General features: G+C 44.0%; 1 protein-coding gene across 1 annotated transcript in view; it reads right to left on the reverse strand.

The window, feature by feature from the left end:
- Positions 1 to 502: 502 nt before the first annotated feature.
- adgrl2b.1 (adhesion G protein-coupled receptor L2b, tandem duplicate 1) overlaps positions 503 to 20,813 on the reverse strand; it is an 81,335-nt gene continuing 61,024 nt past the window's right edge. Inside the window, exons 10-22 of the mRNA XM_079173369.1 lie at positions 20,549 to 20,732; positions 18,871 to 18,993; positions 17,666 to 17,871; positions 17,045 to 17,218; positions 15,568 to 15,777; positions 14,597 to 14,817; positions 13,765 to 13,831; positions 10,931 to 11,022; positions 9,388 to 9,556; positions 8,493 to 8,621; positions 7,181 to 7,277; positions 5,986 to 6,111; positions 503 to 2,538 (exon numbers count right to left, since the gene is read on the reverse strand). Of these exons, the coding sequence (XP_079029495.1) occupies positions 1,643 to 2,538; positions 5,986 to 6,111; positions 7,181 to 7,277; positions 8,493 to 8,621; positions 9,388 to 9,556; positions 10,931 to 11,022; positions 13,765 to 13,831; positions 14,597 to 14,817; positions 15,568 to 15,777; positions 17,045 to 17,218; positions 17,666 to 17,871; positions 18,871 to 18,993; positions 20,549 to 20,732 (2,694 nt within the window). The 3' untranslated portion in view covers positions 503 to 1,642. The remainder of the gene's footprint in view (positions 2,539 to 5,985; positions 6,112 to 7,180; positions 7,278 to 8,492; positions 8,622 to 9,387; positions 9,557 to 10,930; positions 11,023 to 13,764; positions 13,832 to 14,596; positions 14,818 to 15,567; positions 15,778 to 17,044; positions 17,219 to 17,665; positions 17,872 to 18,870; positions 18,994 to 20,548; positions 20,733 to 20,813) is intronic.

A 20,813-nucleotide genomic window follows, 5' to 3' on the forward strand; every position in this document is an offset into this window, starting at 1 on the left:
TTTGCTAAGAAAAATATTCTTCACAAATAAAAACGACTTTTCATGATTTTTGAAGCATGAATGCAATCGGCAGAAGTATATAAAGCTAACGATAAGCTATAAACGAATGACACCACGCATGAACGTGAGAATACACAACGAGGCTGTGAAGGCGGACGACTCGGCAAACCGAGTAAACTTAGCAAACAACTTTTTTAAGACGCGTAAAAGTTTCAAAATTCACGAGATGTGTATTCACTGATGTATTTTATATCGTAGAACAAAACCTTAAAATCTCCTACTCGTGTTAATCGTTTCTGTGTTTTAGGACTCATTCCTGTCCCAGATATATTTCTCGTCTTTCCATTGGATTTGTTGACAGTAACGAAAATATGGAAAATACCCTTCACAGCAATATTTCTTATGCAAAACATGGAAAAGCAGACAGACCTCTGAGAACAAGAAAAAAATTTCACATTTATTTGATATCAAACAGGAGTTGAATTAAATATCAGCTGATGATGATGGACTCTTACAAAAGAAATAAATTGAACCTAATCAGTGCTGCAACAACTTTTCACACCTTCCAACCATGTTCTTTTTTTCCTTTTTTCTTCTTCTGAATAGTTCAGTTAATAAATTAATTAGTGTCAAAGGATGAAATATGTCCGCAAAAATCGCAATATCGCATTGGCGTGAACACAAGTCTTTAAACTTGACAATTTCTTTCAAAGTAAAATAAATTACACAAGTTTCCAAATCTGTGCATGGCCCGGTGTTAACAAATATACTACTGGCAAAAACTCATCATTCATGAAAGCAAAAGCACTTCACAAGCAGAGACGTGAGCATGATTTCATATGGATCTCTCGAAACTTCTCTTTTTTTTTTTCTTCTTCATATTCAAACATAATACATCGAGTCAAGTGTGAGAGGAAAAAGCACATTCCCACCATTTTGATTAACCTTGTCTGAAGAATCGTATTAACATTGACAGGGCTTAACTACTGAATGGTTGCCGTTTCGCTGCTCTTTTTTTTCTTCTTTCTTAATTTTTTTTCATTTTTACACTAGTGGTACAGCAAAATATATTTTCTTTAGCTGTTACTTTGACAACAGTTAAATGTGCAATAGAGAAAATATAAGGCCTGAGTCTGAATTAGTGGTTTCTTAACTTTACAGTCCCGACTGTGCAGTGGAGCCACACTAGTTCTAGTTCTGGACTTCATGACTAAAAAGACCCTGGTTCTGCAAAGTCCCCCAAAGAATATGTCCGGAGTTTCAAAGTTCTTTGCTTGAAGTATTTTTTTTTTTTTTATCCCTTATTCTTCGACAGTACAGTACAACAGAAAAGCCAGACTTGTCTCTGACGCAACGGCCTGTGTGTTATTCTCTGCACCTCTTTCGGCCAACAGCAGAGCTTTCACAGTCCACATTTGTCCGGCCGCGGATGGACGTGTTTTGTGTGTTAATGGGATCTGTGTGCAAAAAAAAAAAAAAAAAAAAAAAGAGTCATTTCTACATTCCTTTTCCCACCCGACAACATTTCACTTCCTGTCCTAACAGGAAGGGCATGTGGAGTGCGGAGCCAGACTCGCCGGCTCTCTTGACATCGACCGAAAGCAGCCATCTGTTGAAACCTGTGCAAACAAAGAGGGCCGGCTCAGAGGCTGGTAATGAGCTGCATTTGTCCGTCGCTGGGCGCCTCTCCTTCCTGTGTGCAGTCTTCGTTGTTGGGTGGGATGATGCAGCCGTCGCTGGTGCCTCGGTTTATGTGGTAGTAGGACAGGGGCTGCGGCGCGTCGCCGAGCTCAGGCATGCTTTTGTGATACGCGTCCTCGCTCTCGCTTCGAGGCGAGTAGGAGAGCTCCTCCTCCTCCTCCTCCGGGGGGTACGGCGAAGCTGAGGGCGAGGGCGAGTCTCTCAAGTTGGGCATGCTCGTGTAAAGGGAGTCTCTATTGTTGTTGGGTGACTGGGCGCCCACGTCCTCCACTGCAGTGACAGTCTCAGAGCCGTGGCCGCCCTGACCCTCCAGGCGCCTGGGGGCCTTCTGGGCGCTGTAGAGCAGGGAGTGAGTCCTCTGGGGCAGGAGGGGGGCCTCCAGTACCTCCTTGTGGTGGGGGTGCAGGAGCAGCTCCAGGGTGGCATGGCCTCCTCTTCCACTTCCTCTCTGGGGGGATGCCGCCTCGGCGTGATCCGCCACGATGGCGTCATCCTCGCTGCCGCTGCCGCTCCCGCCCCCCCCACCAATACCACCACCACCACCACCTCGGTCCGCCGTCACTCTGGTCTGCGGGGGCAAGGCCCGGTCCTGCTCCCTCGGGTGGTCGCGGCCTTTGGGGGCCCCGCGGGGCCGTAGGTTGTTGTGGACAATCTCAGATATGATCATCTTCTCAAAGGCGACATCGTCCAGGTGGAGGCCCCCCAGGTCACCCGGGGCTCTAACGCTCACGGTCTCATAGTCGTCGTCTCGCAGGGAGTAGCTGTTGTTGAAATTGCCATTGAGGGGGAGGGTGTCCATGGCACTGATGTCCCTGCTGTTGCTCAGAGAGTGCTGTCCTGCAACAAAAGGCCAAAAGAGTGCGTGAGAGAGGATTTTTTTTTTTGCCTTTGTAGAACAAAACAGTGTCCACTACACCATCCACATACAACTTGATACTGCTCAGGACACTGCACTCTTGTGCTCTTTGATCTCTGGGTTAATTTCAATTATATGCAAATATACGTTTTAAAATTCAAAGGAGAACCCAATCCGCTCTCCAACATGTCCATCCTCATTATGGCTGAATATCATTAAAGCCAATCTAAGAGATTATCCTGAACAATATTGGAGAAATGAGAACAAAAGATGACTTTAAAAACTTAAAAAATATAGCACGGCAACACGCTACGACCAGCTAACAACACAGCAGCATACAAAAAGCAACAGGATAGGATGGGGGGGGGGGTGAAATAATAAATGAATACAAGCTGATGAGGAAGTGTTGTGACACAAACAATGAATAAAACATTCCACCTGTTTAAGAAGAAGGCAAAACAAAAAAAAGAGTAATGTTGAACACAGATGGCCAGCCACCTCTCTGCACCGGGGCCCCACAAGCACAGCAACAACCCCCACACACCACGACACACAGGCACGGTGCAATGACTCACTTTGCCAACACTCACATCAAGTGCGTCTGCTCAGGCTATCTGGCCTAAGAACAGCTGATGTGCAAAAAAAGTAAAACAGATGCTTTTTTTCAATTGCAGCAGAAACAACAAAATCACTGAAATAAGACCAAAGTGGAAAAAGCTTCAACATCCAGCCTGGATTCAGTAAATCCGAGTCTTTGTGTCCTTGCAATTAACTATAATTTAGCGCATGTGATGCGTTGCTCAAATTGCTGTGGGTGGAGAATGACAGCGAAATGACGTGTTTAACCGTTTGAGAGAGCAAAAGGACAAATCAAGGACAACTGAATCCTGGACTCAGCAGGTGAAAGGGTTCAGCAGCAAGCACAGTCTGTATTTTTTAAAAGTCTACAGTAAATCTTTGTGTGAACAATACACACACACAACACACACACACACACACACACACACACACACACACACACACACACACACACACACACACACACACACACACACACACACACACACTCTAATTTTGTGCAGCCCGATGACTAAGTGCGTGTAGCAGGATGGCGGTGAAGTGCGGCTTGATTTTTGATGTGAGGATTCTATTTATTGGGTCCACTGTGAGCCTGTAAGTGAAAGGCTGACATTTTACAGAGTGAGGGGGAAGCCGTCAAAGGCAGAAAGAAAAGACAAAAACACGAGGGGAATCTGTATTCTTAGTTTTCAAATAGATGTCTCGGGAAAAAAAAAAAGAAGCATGATAGCAACTGAAGAAGAAAGCTCTAAAACAACATCAAAGACATTTATAAAAGAGTGAATAGAGCGCAGATGGGCAAAAAAAATAAATGAGGTTGGAAGGATTATTAGACACCTCTCTAAATAGACCATACTTCCAAATTTGCATTTGTTTACGCGCAGGCAGTGATTTTCTTGCAGCCAGGTACTGTCTGCCGGGAGAGAGGGGAAACCATGTGAACAGAATTCAAGTGGACACGGCGACAGCTGCACTCTGGGAACCGTTCCAGCAGAGATTCATCCAAGATGTTCTCCTTACCCATTTTACTGCATCGGTTGAACATCTGCAGAGTGTTACTTAGTATTAATACACTCATAATAGAGGACACGCTCATCCTTTTCCAGGAGCTAAATGTAATGACTATAGCAGGCGAGGTTTTGAAAAAGCTTATGTTAAACTTGACAGTCTCTCTGCGCGTATTTCATACTTGGTTGGTGATCTTCACACCAGGTTTTGACATTTGTGTGTCATGCTGCAGCCTAGTATCCTCAAACTACTTTCCATATGTTGTAAACCCCGCACCCCCCCCCGTTTGTCACTGCTTCCTTGTAGCTCCCGTGTCTGAGCTAAGTGCAGCGGTTTGCCTCAGGGGAGGTGAGGGGAGTGTCTTTACAGGTAAAAGAGGTGTTTATTTACGCCGACATTCAAAATGACGTGCTAATTAAATATCTCCATTCTTTATCGGTCTCTGCTGCTCCAATGTTAACATGTAATTACCACAATGATTAAGCAGGTAAACATTTGAGGGCAATAAAGCTCAAGCTGTCTGAACACACACACACTGACTTCTGCATCCGAGCTGCTCGCCTGCTGCTGAGCTCACAGACAGAAAGAAATAGTCTTTGATTTTCTTTGCAGACATTGTTTGGTCCCAACCCTACTTCATTATCAGGGGGGTGTGAAGTGCTCTCATTGTGCTGTAAGCGAGCTCGCAGCACAAAACAAGACCGCGACGACTGCAGCGGGTTAAAGCTATACATTCCTGCACATCTCCTTACACACTTTTGCCATACTGCCTGTTTTTCTATATTCTCTTTTATCATCAAATGCCGGGGAATATCTGAGGGCTATGATTCTGCCCGCATTGCGTCATGAGCTTCTGTTTTTTTTTTTTCTTCTTCTTTGATTGGGTTTCTTTTGCTCTGCCAGCGAGGAACTAGGTCACCATAAACACTGACATGATTTAAATCGATCTAATTGGAAGTAAACTAAAGAACAATCTAAACATGTTGTCGAGATTTCACCCGTGAATAAAGTGAATGCTTAAATGATCCAGAGCAACGAGTGAATTTCATATTCAACAGGAATTCCCATATGACTGCTCGGTAGAAGAGATAAGATAGCGGCGACGTGAGTTTATCTCCTGTGCTTACAAAGGACAAACCGGCTGAGATAAGAACTACCGGAAACACAGAGAAGGTGGGAATGAAGAAGAACAAACGCTAAATCGAATTATTCGCAACGTTTTTGAGGCGTGTTGTGTCAGAGTCACGACCTCAAGATTTTTCATGTTGTAAATAAATCTAACACACTTAAAAGGAGAGAGTGAAACGAGATGATTAATACTGCTCCCAGTTCTGTTTGTTTACTGCGAAGTGACAGCCAGACGCCGGTTAGCTTAGCACAAAGACTGGAAGGTAGAAACAGCTAGCCTGGCCACTACGATACTCATTAAACCGTGTTTGTTCAACCCCTACAAAATAACGAAGTGTACAAACGATAATTCGCTATTTCACATGGCTACATGTGCTAGGCCTGCATTTCTTTGAGTCTCCGTTGGCTTGTATTTTTAGATGCAGGTAGGCAGATTTTGTGACATTTGGACACAGCAAGGCTAGCTGTTTCCCCTTGTTTCCAGTCTTAATGCTAAGCTAAGCTAACTGGCTGTAGCCTTGAAATTTAACAGACAGACATGAGAGTAGTATCGATCGTCTCATCTTACTCAAGCCCAGAAAACGTGTGTATTTTCCAAGCTGTCAAACTTTTGCCTTAAAACAAACACACAACACATAACACACACGCACACACACGCACACACGCACACACACAAATCAATGTAAGAATAAAAGTGGAGGGTGGATGTGCACCTGGGGAGTGAAAGGCTGGTGGAGAGGGGGTGTTGCCCACCACCGTTTCTGCCAGCAGGTTGTTATAAGGGTTAGTGTCGTGGGTTCGGAGGAGAGGGTTAGTTAGGAGGTAGTTGCCAGTCATCCCTGAGATAACAGGAAGAGAGAGAGAGAGAGAGAGAGAGAGAGAGAGGGAGAGAGAGAGAGAGAGAGAGGGGAAAAAACTGTTGAGGAAAACAGAGCTCGAGGTACTGTACTTTATGGTCTGTGGTGGTGTCCACATAAACAAACACTGACATTTCGCTGTCCAAAATCTGACACCGCAAAAGATTTATGACCTCCGATCCGTCTGCCTTCTATTATGGACACAGAGCAGCCATAGACTCGTTGGTCAAAGCAAGACTTTATCCAAACAGTCAGCTGATGTGGCTGACAAACAAAGTCATCGCGACAAGTGTTGACCAAAGCATAGCAACACAATCAACTCCAGTGTTTACGTGAAACAAATCCATCTAAACAAAGTCATCCAGTCGGGACAGTAGACATAACATGCCTAAGTGGCCTGCCATGAATAATACAGTATCCCTATCATCCTGAGCATGCTTGTGTCAATCCTCAAGAATGTAATAACAACCTTCAGTCATTTGGATGGATCGCTGAGAACCTTCGCGCTGGCATGTGTGTTTAAAAACAAAACAAGAAGCAATCTAATTCACAACTACAGCCAAATCTGCTCTGGCACAGTCTGCAGCCTGAGATGCCGGGATCGCTCCCAAAAAGCATGCTCTGACCTCAGCCTGACTTTGCTCATCTCCTCCACCTTCATCCTGACAATCACACAGATGAGTTAGGGAGGCTGCTGCACAGGCACAGTCGCTGCGATCTGAACTCAAGACCTCATCAGTGACATTTTGTGCCACACTAAATATCACACCTCTATCTGTCTGCTGTTCCTCGCCTTTTAAAGTGATTCACCTGAGCATGAAAGTGCAGGAGAAATGCTGTGAACTTTGGTACACAGGCAGCATTTAACACAGTTTTATATATTTTTTTTATTTATTGCTTAGCATAAAGAGAGACGCAACATTAAATCGGGTCTTATGCTGCTCTTTTCCGAGCCACCACAGAGCCATGTAAGCTGCATCCATTGAAGTGTTTAATATGAATTCGGAGCTACATCACAAAGAAAATGGCGGAACAAGAAACGGTTGCTTACCCTGGTTGAGTGTGGAGGTGCTGTTTATGTCTCCCGAGATGAAGGAGGACTCCGACTGCTTCCTCACGGTGTCGTTCCACATCCGCCTTATGCGGCTCTGCGTGGAGAGAAAAGCAGCCATTGATCAGAACTCAACATGGTGCCGCTGTTATTCAAGGCTTCTGGCCCTGCGGATCGAGGAGCTACGTGGGTTTCCGTGACTCTACACTTGTATACAAGACTTAAGCTACCCCCTGCTGATGACACGGTCATGCTACGGCGAAACAAAGCCTTTGCAGGCGCTATTGATCCAACCAAAAATGGATGCTCCAAGAATCTTACAGCTTGTAATTGGAAGGTAATTTAAGCTAGTTAAGAGCAGAAGCCTCGAACAAATTCCCAAAAGTGCTCTTAAGATCTCATAAGGTCTCAAGAGAAGAGATCAGAGACAAGTGTGTCCAATTCAACAGTATTCTTTTTCACAATCCTCTCGGTTTCTTTCTTTTTAAATAAGGTCATGGTAACAGGTATAAAAAGGCCGTTTAAAAAGAGAAAATGACACATTAATGCGGTCCGTCTGACAGCTACACTGTACGGTATTGTAAAGCACTTCACTCCCATCTCTTCATATATAATCTTGACAGTCTAACAAAGCCGAACATTACAAAGTGAAGCCTGAAATGTGACATAGAGTACTGTAGTGATATTTCTACTGAATATTTGTATGAAAGCAACAAGAATCTCTGCTTTAGAGTCTTTACTCAAGGATGATATCCTTCACATTTCAGCAGAATCATCAATACGTTCCAACTTCCCCAGCCTCTCTGTGGCTCTCAGCCAGAAGGCCATTTGTTCCTGAGCACATAAATCTTTAAAAGACGGGTTACCAATATACACTTTCATTCTTAAAAAAGGCTCAGTAATTTCCCCTTAACACCTGGGCACTGTAGTTTTTAACAAACCGCATAAACAGTAGTAAGTGGTGCATTTATTGGCGACTTTCTTCAGCTGCAAATTGATCGGTGCTCTTGTGAGTATTTACACCACCAGTGCCAATGTTCGTCATAATGAAGGCACTAATGGAGCCGTTTCACACAGAGGAAGAAGCTGCAGTTTATCAGGTTTTGGCTACAAAGACTTGTTTGTAGGATCAGTTCATTTTTTTTTTTTAATAGGATTTGTTTACAATTAAAAACTAAACAACATCACCAGACTTGCCGTTTAATTAAAACTGATTCCACCAACATAAATCAACTGGAATCAATTTGGATACAACCTTTTCACACGTTCCTAAACCCCACCACACGTGGGATTCCCGCTGGTGTACGCGTACCTGAGTAGCAGATGAGTAGCGGGCCGTGGACCGAGACGTGGCTGTCTTGGCTGCACTGTGGGGTCCCTCAGACGGCAGCGCGCCGCAGCACTGGGACTGACGGAAACATTTGCTGTACTCTTTGCGGACCTGCAGAGGAACAAAAGATCAGGACGGACCGAGCACTCGGAGAGAGACACAACCCCCATGGGAGATGCAAATCCCTAATCTTTGTCAAATGCCATCCGGCTGACAGCTGTTTAAATGCCGAATCTGTAAGGACAGGGATAATAACAGACTCCGATAACATGTTGATATGCACTGCGATGCAAGTGTTGCAGAGTAAGAATGTATGCAGAGCTGCAGTGCAGTGATTAGATAGATTTGGAAAGAAATAGGAAGTGCTATGTTTGAATGTTATGACAGTATGATGATTTCCATTAACAGATAATTAACTACCGATTATTTTCTGAAAGTAATTGCTTGAAAGTTTCCTGAATTAAAGGTGATGTGATTTCTTCAAATGTCTTGTTTTGTCAGAACAGAATGTCTGAAAACCCCAAAACCTCAATTTACTAAACGACAAAGAAAAGCAAAAGAGTAGCCTTTACATTTCTGACGATTGAATATTTCATTAATTTACTCCAGTATACTGTAGTTTAACAAGTCAATTCTTTTTGATTAACTCATTTGATTCGTCGTTAAAATGTGAGAATTCCTTAAGTGACGTATTTTTCATCCAAAAACCAAAGAATATTGAATTTGCAGAAAATCCTCACATTTTAGAAGCTGGAAGAATCTTTTTTCTGTTTGCATTCATGCTTCAAAAACAACTTGCTGATTAATTCTACCTTTTAAAATTTAAAATGATCAATTAAAGAACTCCGGAGTTGAGCGCCGGAGGAAGAAGTCATACCTTTTTCTGGAGGAGGCAGTGGAAGATGAAGATGAACATCCCTTGCAGAGTGTTGAAGATGGTGAAGAGGTAAGCCATCACAATGGACGATTCGTTGAGGAAGAACAAGCCAAAGGTCCACGTGAGCCCCAACAGACAAAGTAGGGCAAACGCTCCCAACACCCACGACCTGCAGAAGAAAAAGAAGAGTGATATTAATGCGTGAAACCACAGTTTGACGTTTCTCTGCTCTTGGACAGCAGCTTGTTAAAAATAAGTAAAGCTATTTTTCTTTTGGTGTATAAACGCTGATACAAACATTTGGAATGAATGTGCGTTCGGTATTTGACACCGAGTCCAAAAATATTTCCCTGGTCTTCCTTGGAGTTGTTGGCTTAAAAGCATGCAAACGCAGCAGGTTTTTCCTCGGCGGCTTCCAGGAAATCAGAGAGGAAATAAGATAAAGTTCACAGTCAATGACGACAGCTATCCCTATATTGATACACAAGAGAGGAGCCACGCTGAGAGAGCCACGCTGAGAGGAGGGAAGAGATGTCAGCATGTCACTGAGAGACAGGCCGCAGAGAAATGAGAGCGATGGCTGATTAGACTCGCTGCCAAGTTTTTGGTGCTTTTTAAACAACAACAATACGTTTGCTGTGGTCTGAATAATCACACAAAGTGCAACCAATTATTTCACTCTCTCTTTTTTTTTTATACGAGTTACCACCTTTGACACAGAATCTAATTACATAGCTGATTTGAGGTAGATCGTAATTAATGACAGTTAATGAGTTTTGAATTCTTAAGATGATGGTGTGCAATCCAGCATCCAGAAATGTGGGCTTTCTGTGTTCTATAAACAAACCTGAAAAAGCAGATTCAATGCCTTTTTTGGGGGGGGGGGGGGTTGTTCAGAGCGGCTGTCTTAAAATCAGGCGCCCACATACCATATGTTGGCCTGCCCTCAAACGCATTGTCGAATAAGAACCCAGGCACAGAAATGGACGGGGACCTGTCTTTTTATCGAGCAACTGCAGGCCACTCGAAGCGGAAAGATGGGGGAGGGGAGGGGACTTTCCCCCCCCCATTTTAAATCTTTAAGGCATGTGGTGGAATACGTCTTCCAGAGGAAGCCTGTAAACTATGCCAGCATAGAGGAGCAAATAGATACCGAGAGGTCAGAAATGCAGTTATGAAGAAATAAAAAAGGCAATATAAGCCTGCGTAGTGCAAATAGTGAAATCATAAAATGAACTAAAAAGGCACCGTCCATAAGGGACGAAATAAAAATGTGGAAGGGGAAAAAATATTGGTTCAGTCGGGTTTAAGAGAAGAGGAAATCAAATAAATGTGTTGGTCAAATGTGGCTTTTGAAATTCCAGAGGGGAAGCAAAAGCAGTAATGGTGCATATTACATCCACGCACACACGCACACACGCGCACACACACACACACACACACACACACACACACACACACACACACACACACACACGCACACACGGTCTCCGAGCAAGCAAACCAGAGCGGCCACCTAATCTGCCAGAGTTACACTCCTCACCTGATTCCCCCCAGCCTGGACGAGTCGGGTTTCATGGAGGTGGAGTGCTTCACCATCTTGAACATCGTCACCACCAGGAAGATGACATTGACCTGTCAAAACAGACGCGTATCGGGGTTAACAGACTGCACTTAGAAAGGCATCCAATTCCTGTTGCTGACAGCGGATGGACGAAGTACTCCGATCCTTCACCGAAGTAAAAGTACTCGTATCACACTGAGTAAATACCCCATTACAAGTAAAAGTCCTGCATTTAAATGCTTGAGTAGTAAAAGTATGTCATCAGAAAAGCATTGACAGAAATAAAATAAAAATACTCAATGTAGAAAAGTGTCATAATATTACATATTATATAATTAGATTATTAATGAGTATTTTACTGTTTACGTTGGTTCGTTTTATTTATAAGGCTCCAGCTTCATTATGGATTCATTTCTCAATCAAACGATTGATCGTTTGTTTTCTAAAAATTCAGAAGCACAATGTTTCTCTTGTCCAACAAACAAAAATAAATACATTTAAAAAAATGTAATATAATTTTCTTAATTGATTATTAACATAATTGAAAGGAGAAGCAGCAAATAATTACATTATCTGAATCAGTAAACCATGAAAAACGACTATTATCGTAATAGATGTCAATTGATTTTCTGTCAAGCATTGATTAATCAACTAATCGTTTCGGCTCCACTGGTATATCATGTTTCTTCAATCAGAAACAAACGATCATCTATAAGCTCTTAATCAGTTCTTAATGTGTAAACTTTTAAATAACCGTAGTGGAGTACAAAATGTACAATATTTCCCTCTGACATGTCGTGGAGTAGAAGTATAAAGTGCTATGAAAATAAACCAACCTCAAATCTGCACTAAAGTACAGCTCATGTGTAAATGTGTTTGTTTGTATTCCTCCGACGGTTTCTACCCCGGGTAGTTATGCGTCCCACTGACTTAAAGTATCGTTTAATCGACAGTGTAGTGGTTTTGGCTCTATAGTTAGCATCAACACCAGCATACCTTTTACTGGGAGGAATATCAAAATTGAACGCCTCAGTGCAGATCATAAAGCACATCAGACTCCCAAAGAGAAAAACAGCAGTGAGAGGTGAACTTCTTTGGTCTACTTCACACAGCTCTGGCCTTTAACATAAGCTGCGTAGAAAGTTCCTCGTCTGGTTTGACATTATAGTCAATACCAAAGAAAAAAATCCTCATCAAATACAAGAATGTATATATGATGACCTGATGTACCGCGAAGAAAAGAAAGAAGTGCCATATTTTAGAAAGAATATTTACTGAAGCCAGGAAACAAAAAACATTGAAGTGAATCGAGCAATACATCCAGAGAGGTTTCCAGGCTTTCAGAACGACTCTTTCAGCACCGGAGGGCCCGTCGCCACCGCAAGGAAGAGGGAGGTGGTGTGCTTCAGTTTGGCCCGATTCCATGTTAAACCTTTGAAATGTACTTCTGTAAATATTGTAAATATAAATGAGAAGCAACTTTACGTCTGTGTTTTTACGTTATTAAAAACTTCTATCCGTGTGCGTTTTGAAAGCACAACCAATCGACCGCACACGAAGGGATAACAAACAACAAAAAAAGTACGAGTTGGCAAGAAAAACAAAGCGGAGTGATCCCAACGTTCGCTCACTCTATCAAATGCTTTCAATTTTTCAGACATAAATAAGCAAAAAGGAGCCGCATTATTGCAACATATGGACGCATTCTGAAACGGGGCAACAGGAAAAAAAGGGTCTTCAAATAGAAACGAGTGCGAGTGGGAAGCAGATGGAAACCAACAACATCAGGAGAAAAGATGGACAAAAAAAATAAAGGAGTGGCCAAGAAGACAGAAAGAGGCTTTTAGATCACAGCTTAGAGTAATGCCGAGTTTTGTCTCCCAGCCGCTGGGGCCGATTTACGTCTCCATGGCTGGAGATGCATTTAACACAGCCGCAAGTGATGACACAGATCCGATGAGACGGACGGACGGACGGACGGGGAGGCACTCTGCAGAAAGCTGAGGCAAACTACATATGGACCCCCCCCCCCCCCCTCCCCCACATGCCTAGTCTCCAAGGGGCCGTCCTCTACAATATTCAGGTCTCTCACTTCTCTGCCAAAAGAAACCAGCGCTGCCGACGCAGCACTTCTCCCAGTTGTTGTTTTTTTGCTGTGTATTTACAGCCTATGGAAAGATTTACATGTGTGTTACCAGAGGCGCCTGTATGGATACGCAGCGTGTGTTTGTTCAGGGCTGCGTGCATGCATTCCCGGCTGCATGCATGTGCGTGTGCATCGAGAACACCCGGTGCACCACATAAAATATTAAAGCGTGAAGATGGAGATGTCCGTGCGCTGGGATTGGCTGGGGACGTGTCATGATCCTCAGCAGGGCTATGAGCTGTGATAATGGATGTCTGGGCCACCCACTCATTACTTCCATGTTCAACGCCCCCCCAACACCACCATCATCACCCTTGTTTTCCCACTGAGCAAATGACCTTCATGCCTGAGACGATTTCGCCTCTTGATTGCGGGAGGAGAGTATTCTCTAGATGTACAGCAAAGACCAAACAGCTTTGAGTTGTTGCTGCACACCGATTCTGATTTCAGAGGATTTCATAGCTGAATGGACACTGATGTCCTCGTGTCAGCTATAATGGGACCACTTTACTTTCATGCAAATTGATCTGAGAAAGCAGAGCTAAGAGTGTGCCAGTACAGAGAGAGAGAGAGAGAAAATCTATAAACTGTTTTCAAAGATTTTCTTTGAAAGAAAAGAAGAAGAAAAAGAAAAGTTATCACACGCGTGCACAACATTACGCCTTACCACAATTATGAAGGTTACAGGTCCGATGAAGCTCCAGATGAAATGGTTATCTACCCTCAGCCAGCATCTACAGTGGGCAAAAGGTGATATTCAGTTCATTAAATCATCTCATTGCCAAAACAGAGTTGTGTCTCATCGATCAAGGCCCGGCAGAGCTGCTGGATGATACGACAACAGAATAGAGACTCCACCGACCACAGAGAAGAAAACCCGACCTTGAGGGAGCACTGGCCCCGTGCCACGAGAAGCTGCAGTCTAAAAGGCAGCGGCTATTGCACTCGTGACTTCACGGCCTATAAATGTGGGCTGTCTGACTGTGTATACCCAAGCCTCTGAAGAGTAAACATTGTATTGCAGACAGTCCGAGAATGAATTACACCTCGATCCGTGTTTATCACCAGGAAACAGAAGTGAAGTCTACAGCAATAAAATGTGAGGGTGGGGAAAAAAAAGCATTTGCTTAAAATTCCATAAATTAGAGGATTAGAAATCATGAAGCTTGCTGCTTGGATGAAGACCAGTGAAGAAGTGCATACACTTTTAACTGACAAGGGCGGCAATTATCCACATGCAAAGAATAAAAACCCAGCAGGCCAGAGCAGCTCGCCAGCGCATTCATTAAAGCTGCAGCTTTGCTCACAGCCTCCTGAAATTTACACCCTGTCACAGCTGTGTCAGGGTGTAAATGTACCAAGGGGGCAGAGGTGGACTACTTTTTGTGATATTGCCATCATTAGCACATACATGCATGCTGATTGGGTAGAGGGGACAACTAATGCTCCTCATTTTTTATCCCGCAAAAGAAGAATCTCCACAAAGATGTCCCACTTACGCCCGCTGTGTGCCGTAGCTTCTGTAGTCGATGGCGGCCGAGATGCCCACCACCACAGCCGGGATGAGGTACCCAGAGACGTAGTAGTACTTTCTGCGGGAGAACTCGCTCTCGAACACCTCAACCAGCATGAGGTACAGCTGCACGCCCTCCAGACACATCCAGGCGAACGCAGCCAGGAAGCAGAAGTGCAGAACTCCGGCGATGATTGAGCACACCAGCTGACAGGAAGACACATGCGGACATTTCACACAAAGGTAAGGAGGCTTCAGAGGGACAGTTTGGGGTTAGTTAAATATGACTTTCCTAGCTACTTATGTTTGATGCTGTTGTTTATGGATTCAAAGTGTAGGTGACCAGTTAAGTTAGATCACAATGTCTATGGGATCAAGAATTGCTTAAAGCTGCTCAAATCAATGTTTTTGATCAAATTTGTAATGTAAACGCTTTTTTTCCCTAGCTCAATATTTGGCTGCAGCAGCAGTGCAGCTGTTGCTTTCATAAACCTACTGTGCACTACCTGCCTGGAACACAGACAAACTTAGTTACTAGACGGACAACACAGTGGAGCATTTAGCTGCCAAATTTAGAACCAAATATCTCCCTCAGGAGTCCTTAGAGACACAATCAGAGCTGAAATGAGTGCGAACATTAGCCCTACATTTATCAGGTGGACAGAAATACTGCTCCAAATGAATGCTAATGTTGCTCCGTGTCTGCTGAATGTGTAAAGAAGGCCAACACTTTTATGTGGTGATAAAATGGCAATGTTTTAAAATCTAAATAATAGTATATTTGAGAATGTATCCTAAATGGCACTGATTCATAACTGTTCAATAAATGAGCTAAGCTAATAGCCCAAAACGGCATACATTATACATACAAAGACGTCAATAAGTTGTCCTCATTCTGAGCTTATTCATCAGCAGTGTGAACGCTTAAAACCCTCTGAATCATCATTCCCACGGTACCTTTGGTTCTGTCATGTTGATGCCCACGAGGTAGACGAGCTCGCCGATGAAGAGGTTGAGGCAGAGGTTTTTGTGGATGGTGTTGCGGTCGCTTTGCAGACCTCTGAAGAAGCAGAAGGTGAAGAGGCTGATGGCGAGGCAGACGAGCGACACGGCGATGCCCATCCGCGTGATGACGGTGAGAAGAAGCTCGTGGACGCTCCCATCCCCCTACAGAGAAACACACACACACGTTGTCTTAAAACAATGGTCATGTGCCTATATGGATATGATATGCATGCCGTCATCGTGTGACTGTTAAAAATGTCCCTTATTAATGCTTTTTCAATGGAAGAGACAGAGTTTTTACTGTCTGAGTCAGACAGATGACGTAGATATCTTAGCATAAAATCCCTCTGTGTTTCCCTGTTGAGCTGCAGCGGAGGGATGGTAATACAAATAGTACACGTTTTGCAAAAGAGTCACTACCTTTGGAAGATAGCCACTTGACTTTTGTGACTCAGACTGCTGACGCCTCTGATCAGCTTCAGAGAACCTGTCCCTCAACCTGATCGACACGTGGCGCTCAAACTGAACATGCTTTTGATCACACTATGGCGCCCATGTTGCAGAAAGCGACGTCAGTTTGAATAAAACTGCCACAAAGAACCGCGACCACGTGATGTGTCGTCCACATGTGGGTTCTCCTCTTTGAGGTCAAATCACGCCGCGTTTCAGAAAATCTAAAACTGAGCTCGTTTCAAGATGGGAACCAGGCAAATGTGAAAATAGCAGACTTGACCATGCAAAATATCACTCAAGGAACATGGTGGCCCGAAAGTGAGGCAATTCCTCCTGTGATATTTGTAATTTTATTGAGGGCAGGAGTTGCAGTTGAGGTGATGTGCAGGGAATTGGTGTGAGGCTCAGCCTAGCCTCGGGGCTCTGGTTTCGAGCTGTGGTGAAGGTTGAGGTTAAGACAGATGACAGGGACAGAGTTCATGAAATGGGACGTATTATTAAACAAACCACAAACTTATCCTCCACATTTATTGCTGGCTATAGGTCCTCGCTACACATGCCATTTATCATGTAATTGGATTGTAATTGCATTTTGCGACCAAATGGATTCTACACCACTTCAAGAGGGGTGGAAACATAAGTTAACGCTGAGGATATGCTGTTTCCCATGATTCTCAGGGACATACGCATGAAGGAATATTAGACACGGACCACAGGTAAAATATAATTACCTCTGATAATGGTAACACACTTCCTATCCTGATCCACAATCTCGTTCTTTTAAAGTGACAGCCCGCTTCCTCATCCCCTCTTCCTCCCCCCCACATTTACCTTCTCCTCCAGCAATAATCTAATTATCTCCACTGAAATGCCATTCTTGTTCTTGCCGTGTGCGCAAATCTGTCAGCGAGACGGAAGAACAACTAACCGAGACAGGGAAATAGCGCGTGCAAACCACCAGGATCGAGCCACTTACCACGTTTCCCCGGTGAGCCATGAGGATGGCGAAGTTGGTCAAGTGACTGCAGGAGCACGTTGTGTGGCTCTTGTTGGTTTCCAGCAGTTTGCAGCCTTGAGTGGACCAGTATCCCATCATGCTCCGCTCCGAGTAATTCCAGAAGGAACAGTTTGGATTGTAGTAGTGCTCCTTCTGAAAAAGACAAACACACAGAGAGAGAAAGAATGATGAAACATACATGAATATACGCTGCAATATGCATGACTGTACATAAGCACACCGTGTATATTTCATATGTCTAGCTGTAAGAAACAGGATGTCAGTGTACCTGGTGTGTAGACTGCTTATGTGTGTTCTACCAATTACTGTCTGCACAATTTAAGTTTTTTAATTACCATTGGTTGTTGAAAGAAAAGGGATGAAAGAATGAAGAAATAAAAAGGTTACTATGGCAGTTCACAAGTCTGCCTCGCTTCTCTAGCTCTACTAGTCCCACCGCTCATAATATAGATGCCTTCACTTTACTCCAACCCTTTTTCTACATTTTCTCCCGCACGACAAAAGCTTGTGCAGCTGTTTCAGTATTTTGGCAGCCCGGCTCTGCGGTGTGGTCCCGGTGAGTCTCAGGAGGAAGCTTACATCCAGGTGCTCCAGTGTGAAGATGACGGGGTCGGCAACGAACACACGGCTGGACTCCTTGGTGATAGAAGCTGACAGGATGTGGGAGTTGACGGTGAGGGAGAGGTTGCGTTTGTTCGGGTCCCCCATTCCCTTCAGAGTGGCGTTCTCGGTGCTGAGGAACTGACCCAGGTGTTTGTAGAGCACAAAAACCAGCTTGGCAACACCTGCAACCGGCAATAATACAATCATGAGACATGCAGAGGGAGCATAAACAAGTGAGTTACAAATGATCTCTTTAGTGAAACGAGATGTAGTCATTCATTGTATGAATGCACCAAACCTTAAAAGGAATAGTTCCACATTTTAGGAACAACGCTGATTCACTTTCTTGACATGCAAAGGTTGAATACCCCTTCTCATCTTTGTAATGTCAAACTATTCCTTTAAGGGCCTCGTTGCTGCCGCCTGTGTCCATAAGATGACAGACACGTTGGGGCATTGGGGGCAGCATTGAGTCCATTTTGAATTTGCACCGTTAGAGCTGGATATGGGAGCCCTGCTGACATTTTTCTCTCCGTGACCAACTGAGGTACTGCTACACATAAATTATAAAAGACATCTCTGCTAGCTTGGCTTTCAATGTGTTGTTTCATTTTAGTGTTAAAACTTGATTTTTAAAACACATTGTAATGACATGTACCATATTCTTGAGTGAAAATTGTGATTTTAAATTTAAACCACATAAGCTGTTCTCAATTAACTCGGGATCCCATCGCTCTCTTTTGAGATAGACAGAGACGAGGGGTGCTGGAAGTGCCAAAATGCTGACTCATTGCCGCGTTTCATTCCTGCAGATCTCTGTCATGGGTCTTTATCGACTCCAGCTCCGATCGGCAGTGATGGAAACATCACAGCCGTGTGGACACGCTACACCCACCCACAAACTCTGGTTTGAGAGTTTGAAAGAAAGACAGAATAAGAAGTAACCACCGTAACAATTTCAATAACTCAACAACATTGAATGTGACACACCAGAAAAAACACACAGAAAGGCACACTGGTCTACCGGCAATGGGAAAACAGTCTATCAGTGTTGAGAAAAGCTGCATATTTGCGCTAAGCTTGGTGGAAAGATTATTTACTAAACAACCCCCCAAAAAAGAAAAGAAAAGCAGAAAATGAACCATGATTAAATGTCTCTGCAGCAACTGCATTCTTCTCACCATTTTTGCTGTTGACCTTGACCGTGTTGGAGGAAAGCTGAAGAGACGCACCACCCTTGCTTGTCTGAGGAAACCTGAAGTCTTGCACCTGACCGTCGGTGCTCAACACGTACACATCCAACACTGAGAGATGGTAGGAGGTGAGGGGAACGTGAGAGAGAGAGAGAGAGAGAGAGAGAGGGGGGGGGGTGCATTAAACCGTGGCAACATCTCAAAAGCAGTACATGGTGTTTAATAGGGCTCTGCCGCTAAGGCCCGGCAGGGTATGTGTAAAGACTCGAGGTTCATTGTACCAGTAACAGAATCTAATCTTATTGGCAAAACCCTGTAGAGTGTCATTTACTTAAAAAAAAAAAAAAAAAAACATGTCACTAAGCTGTTGGTTGGCATTGTGAAAGCCTCCGAGGCAGGAGCGAAAGAAAAAACAACACCAAGGGCGGTGATAGAGGATGAGCCTACTGCAGCGTGAATGTCAAATATTCATAGGATCAAAAATATCATTGAGCTTTTACTTTTTACTTTTTCTATCCCCTGTGGGTTCAGATAACTCTGGGCTCGCCGAGCAAATCTCTGAAAATCCTCCAAATTCCAGCAGCCCCTCTTTCTCCGGTATGCCAGCTGCCGGGTGGTGCTCCCTTTGATGTGTGAAATTACTGAAGGGTCAGGAGGACACACGTATCAGCACACTCCCTCCCATCAGGAACGGCCTCACTTCCTCAGATAGATGGCTTCTGACAGTCGGAGATGAGGAATTGTTCTCTGGTTGCACTCCCCTCCCCCCCCTCCGCCAAGTTACTCGCTCTCTCTCTTTGCTCTCCATCCCTTTTCCCTCGTCTCGCCCTTGTTGCGCACCTGGAGGCGCCGGTTTGGCGTCGACAAACTGCTAATTAGGAGCAACAATCATTTTTTTTCCCCCAACTGTTTAAGTGAGGTCAGCTAAGCTGTTCTCTGAGGTTGTGGGTTTCATCATATTGCTGTTTTTGTTTTAATGTTTCTCCACTGGAATATTATCTCTGCTGGCAGCTAAGCGGGAGCTTGACGAGCTCATACAAACTGCCTGAATGCCGTGATTAAGTGGCCAAATATACAGTATATTACACAATGTATTAATCAGTGCCTTTGGTAGATACACAGCAACTAGTCCTTATCAGCTTAGCTAACTACCACTTAATGGGAAAGGCTTAAAGAGAGCCGACAGAGTGCCGTGTGAATGTAACAAGGCCATTCAACCAGTTTCTTTGTTTCCCCCCAAAGGTCTGTACAGTTCATCTTGTAGTACACACTCAATGGAGGTGACTTTATATGCAAGAAAGCGATTAAAACCCAATGAGGTATAAGACAAAGAGGGTGAGTAGGAGACCATTACCATAGCAACAAAGAGCTGGAAGAGCAGAAATATGACAGTTCACTGCACAAATCTGACTGAAATGAATGAGATCATGTTGCTATAAACTGACTGGCGGACACATTTGCTTTTTTTTTTTTGTTGAGACAAATCATTTTTTAAGACATAAGCAAGATGTGGCTGTTTTCTAAATCATATTCTCATTTAAAAAAAAAAGACGACAATAGGTGGTGCACGGCCAAAAGAGTAAGAATAACCACCGGCATCGTAACTTGTGAGTGACAGATGTGTGCATGTACCGACTGTTTTATAGGTTGTTGGAGAGGAACTTACTGATATTCTCTGCGGGCACTTTTACGATCGCCGGCTCAATCAGGTTTTCGGCAAGGACGAACGCCCCTTCCTCCAGGGTGTCCAGGAGCATTGTGGCGGCGTGCGTTTGTTCCGTGGAATTCATGTCTTTCCAGGATTTCAGAGCTTCCGGCCTCAGGAGGTTGTCAACAGTGTCCACAATTGCCTGTATCCATGGAGACAAGTGAAATGTCAGCTTGCGGTTTCCCTCCCGTCATAACTTCAGTGTAATAACAAAGAGCGGGGA

This window comes from Pholis gunnellus (genome assembly GCF_910591455.1).
Source record: "Pholis gunnellus genome assembly, chromosome: 14".
NCBI classification, from domain to species: domain Eukaryota; kingdom Metazoa; phylum Chordata; class Actinopteri; order Perciformes; family Pholidae; genus Pholis; species Pholis gunnellus.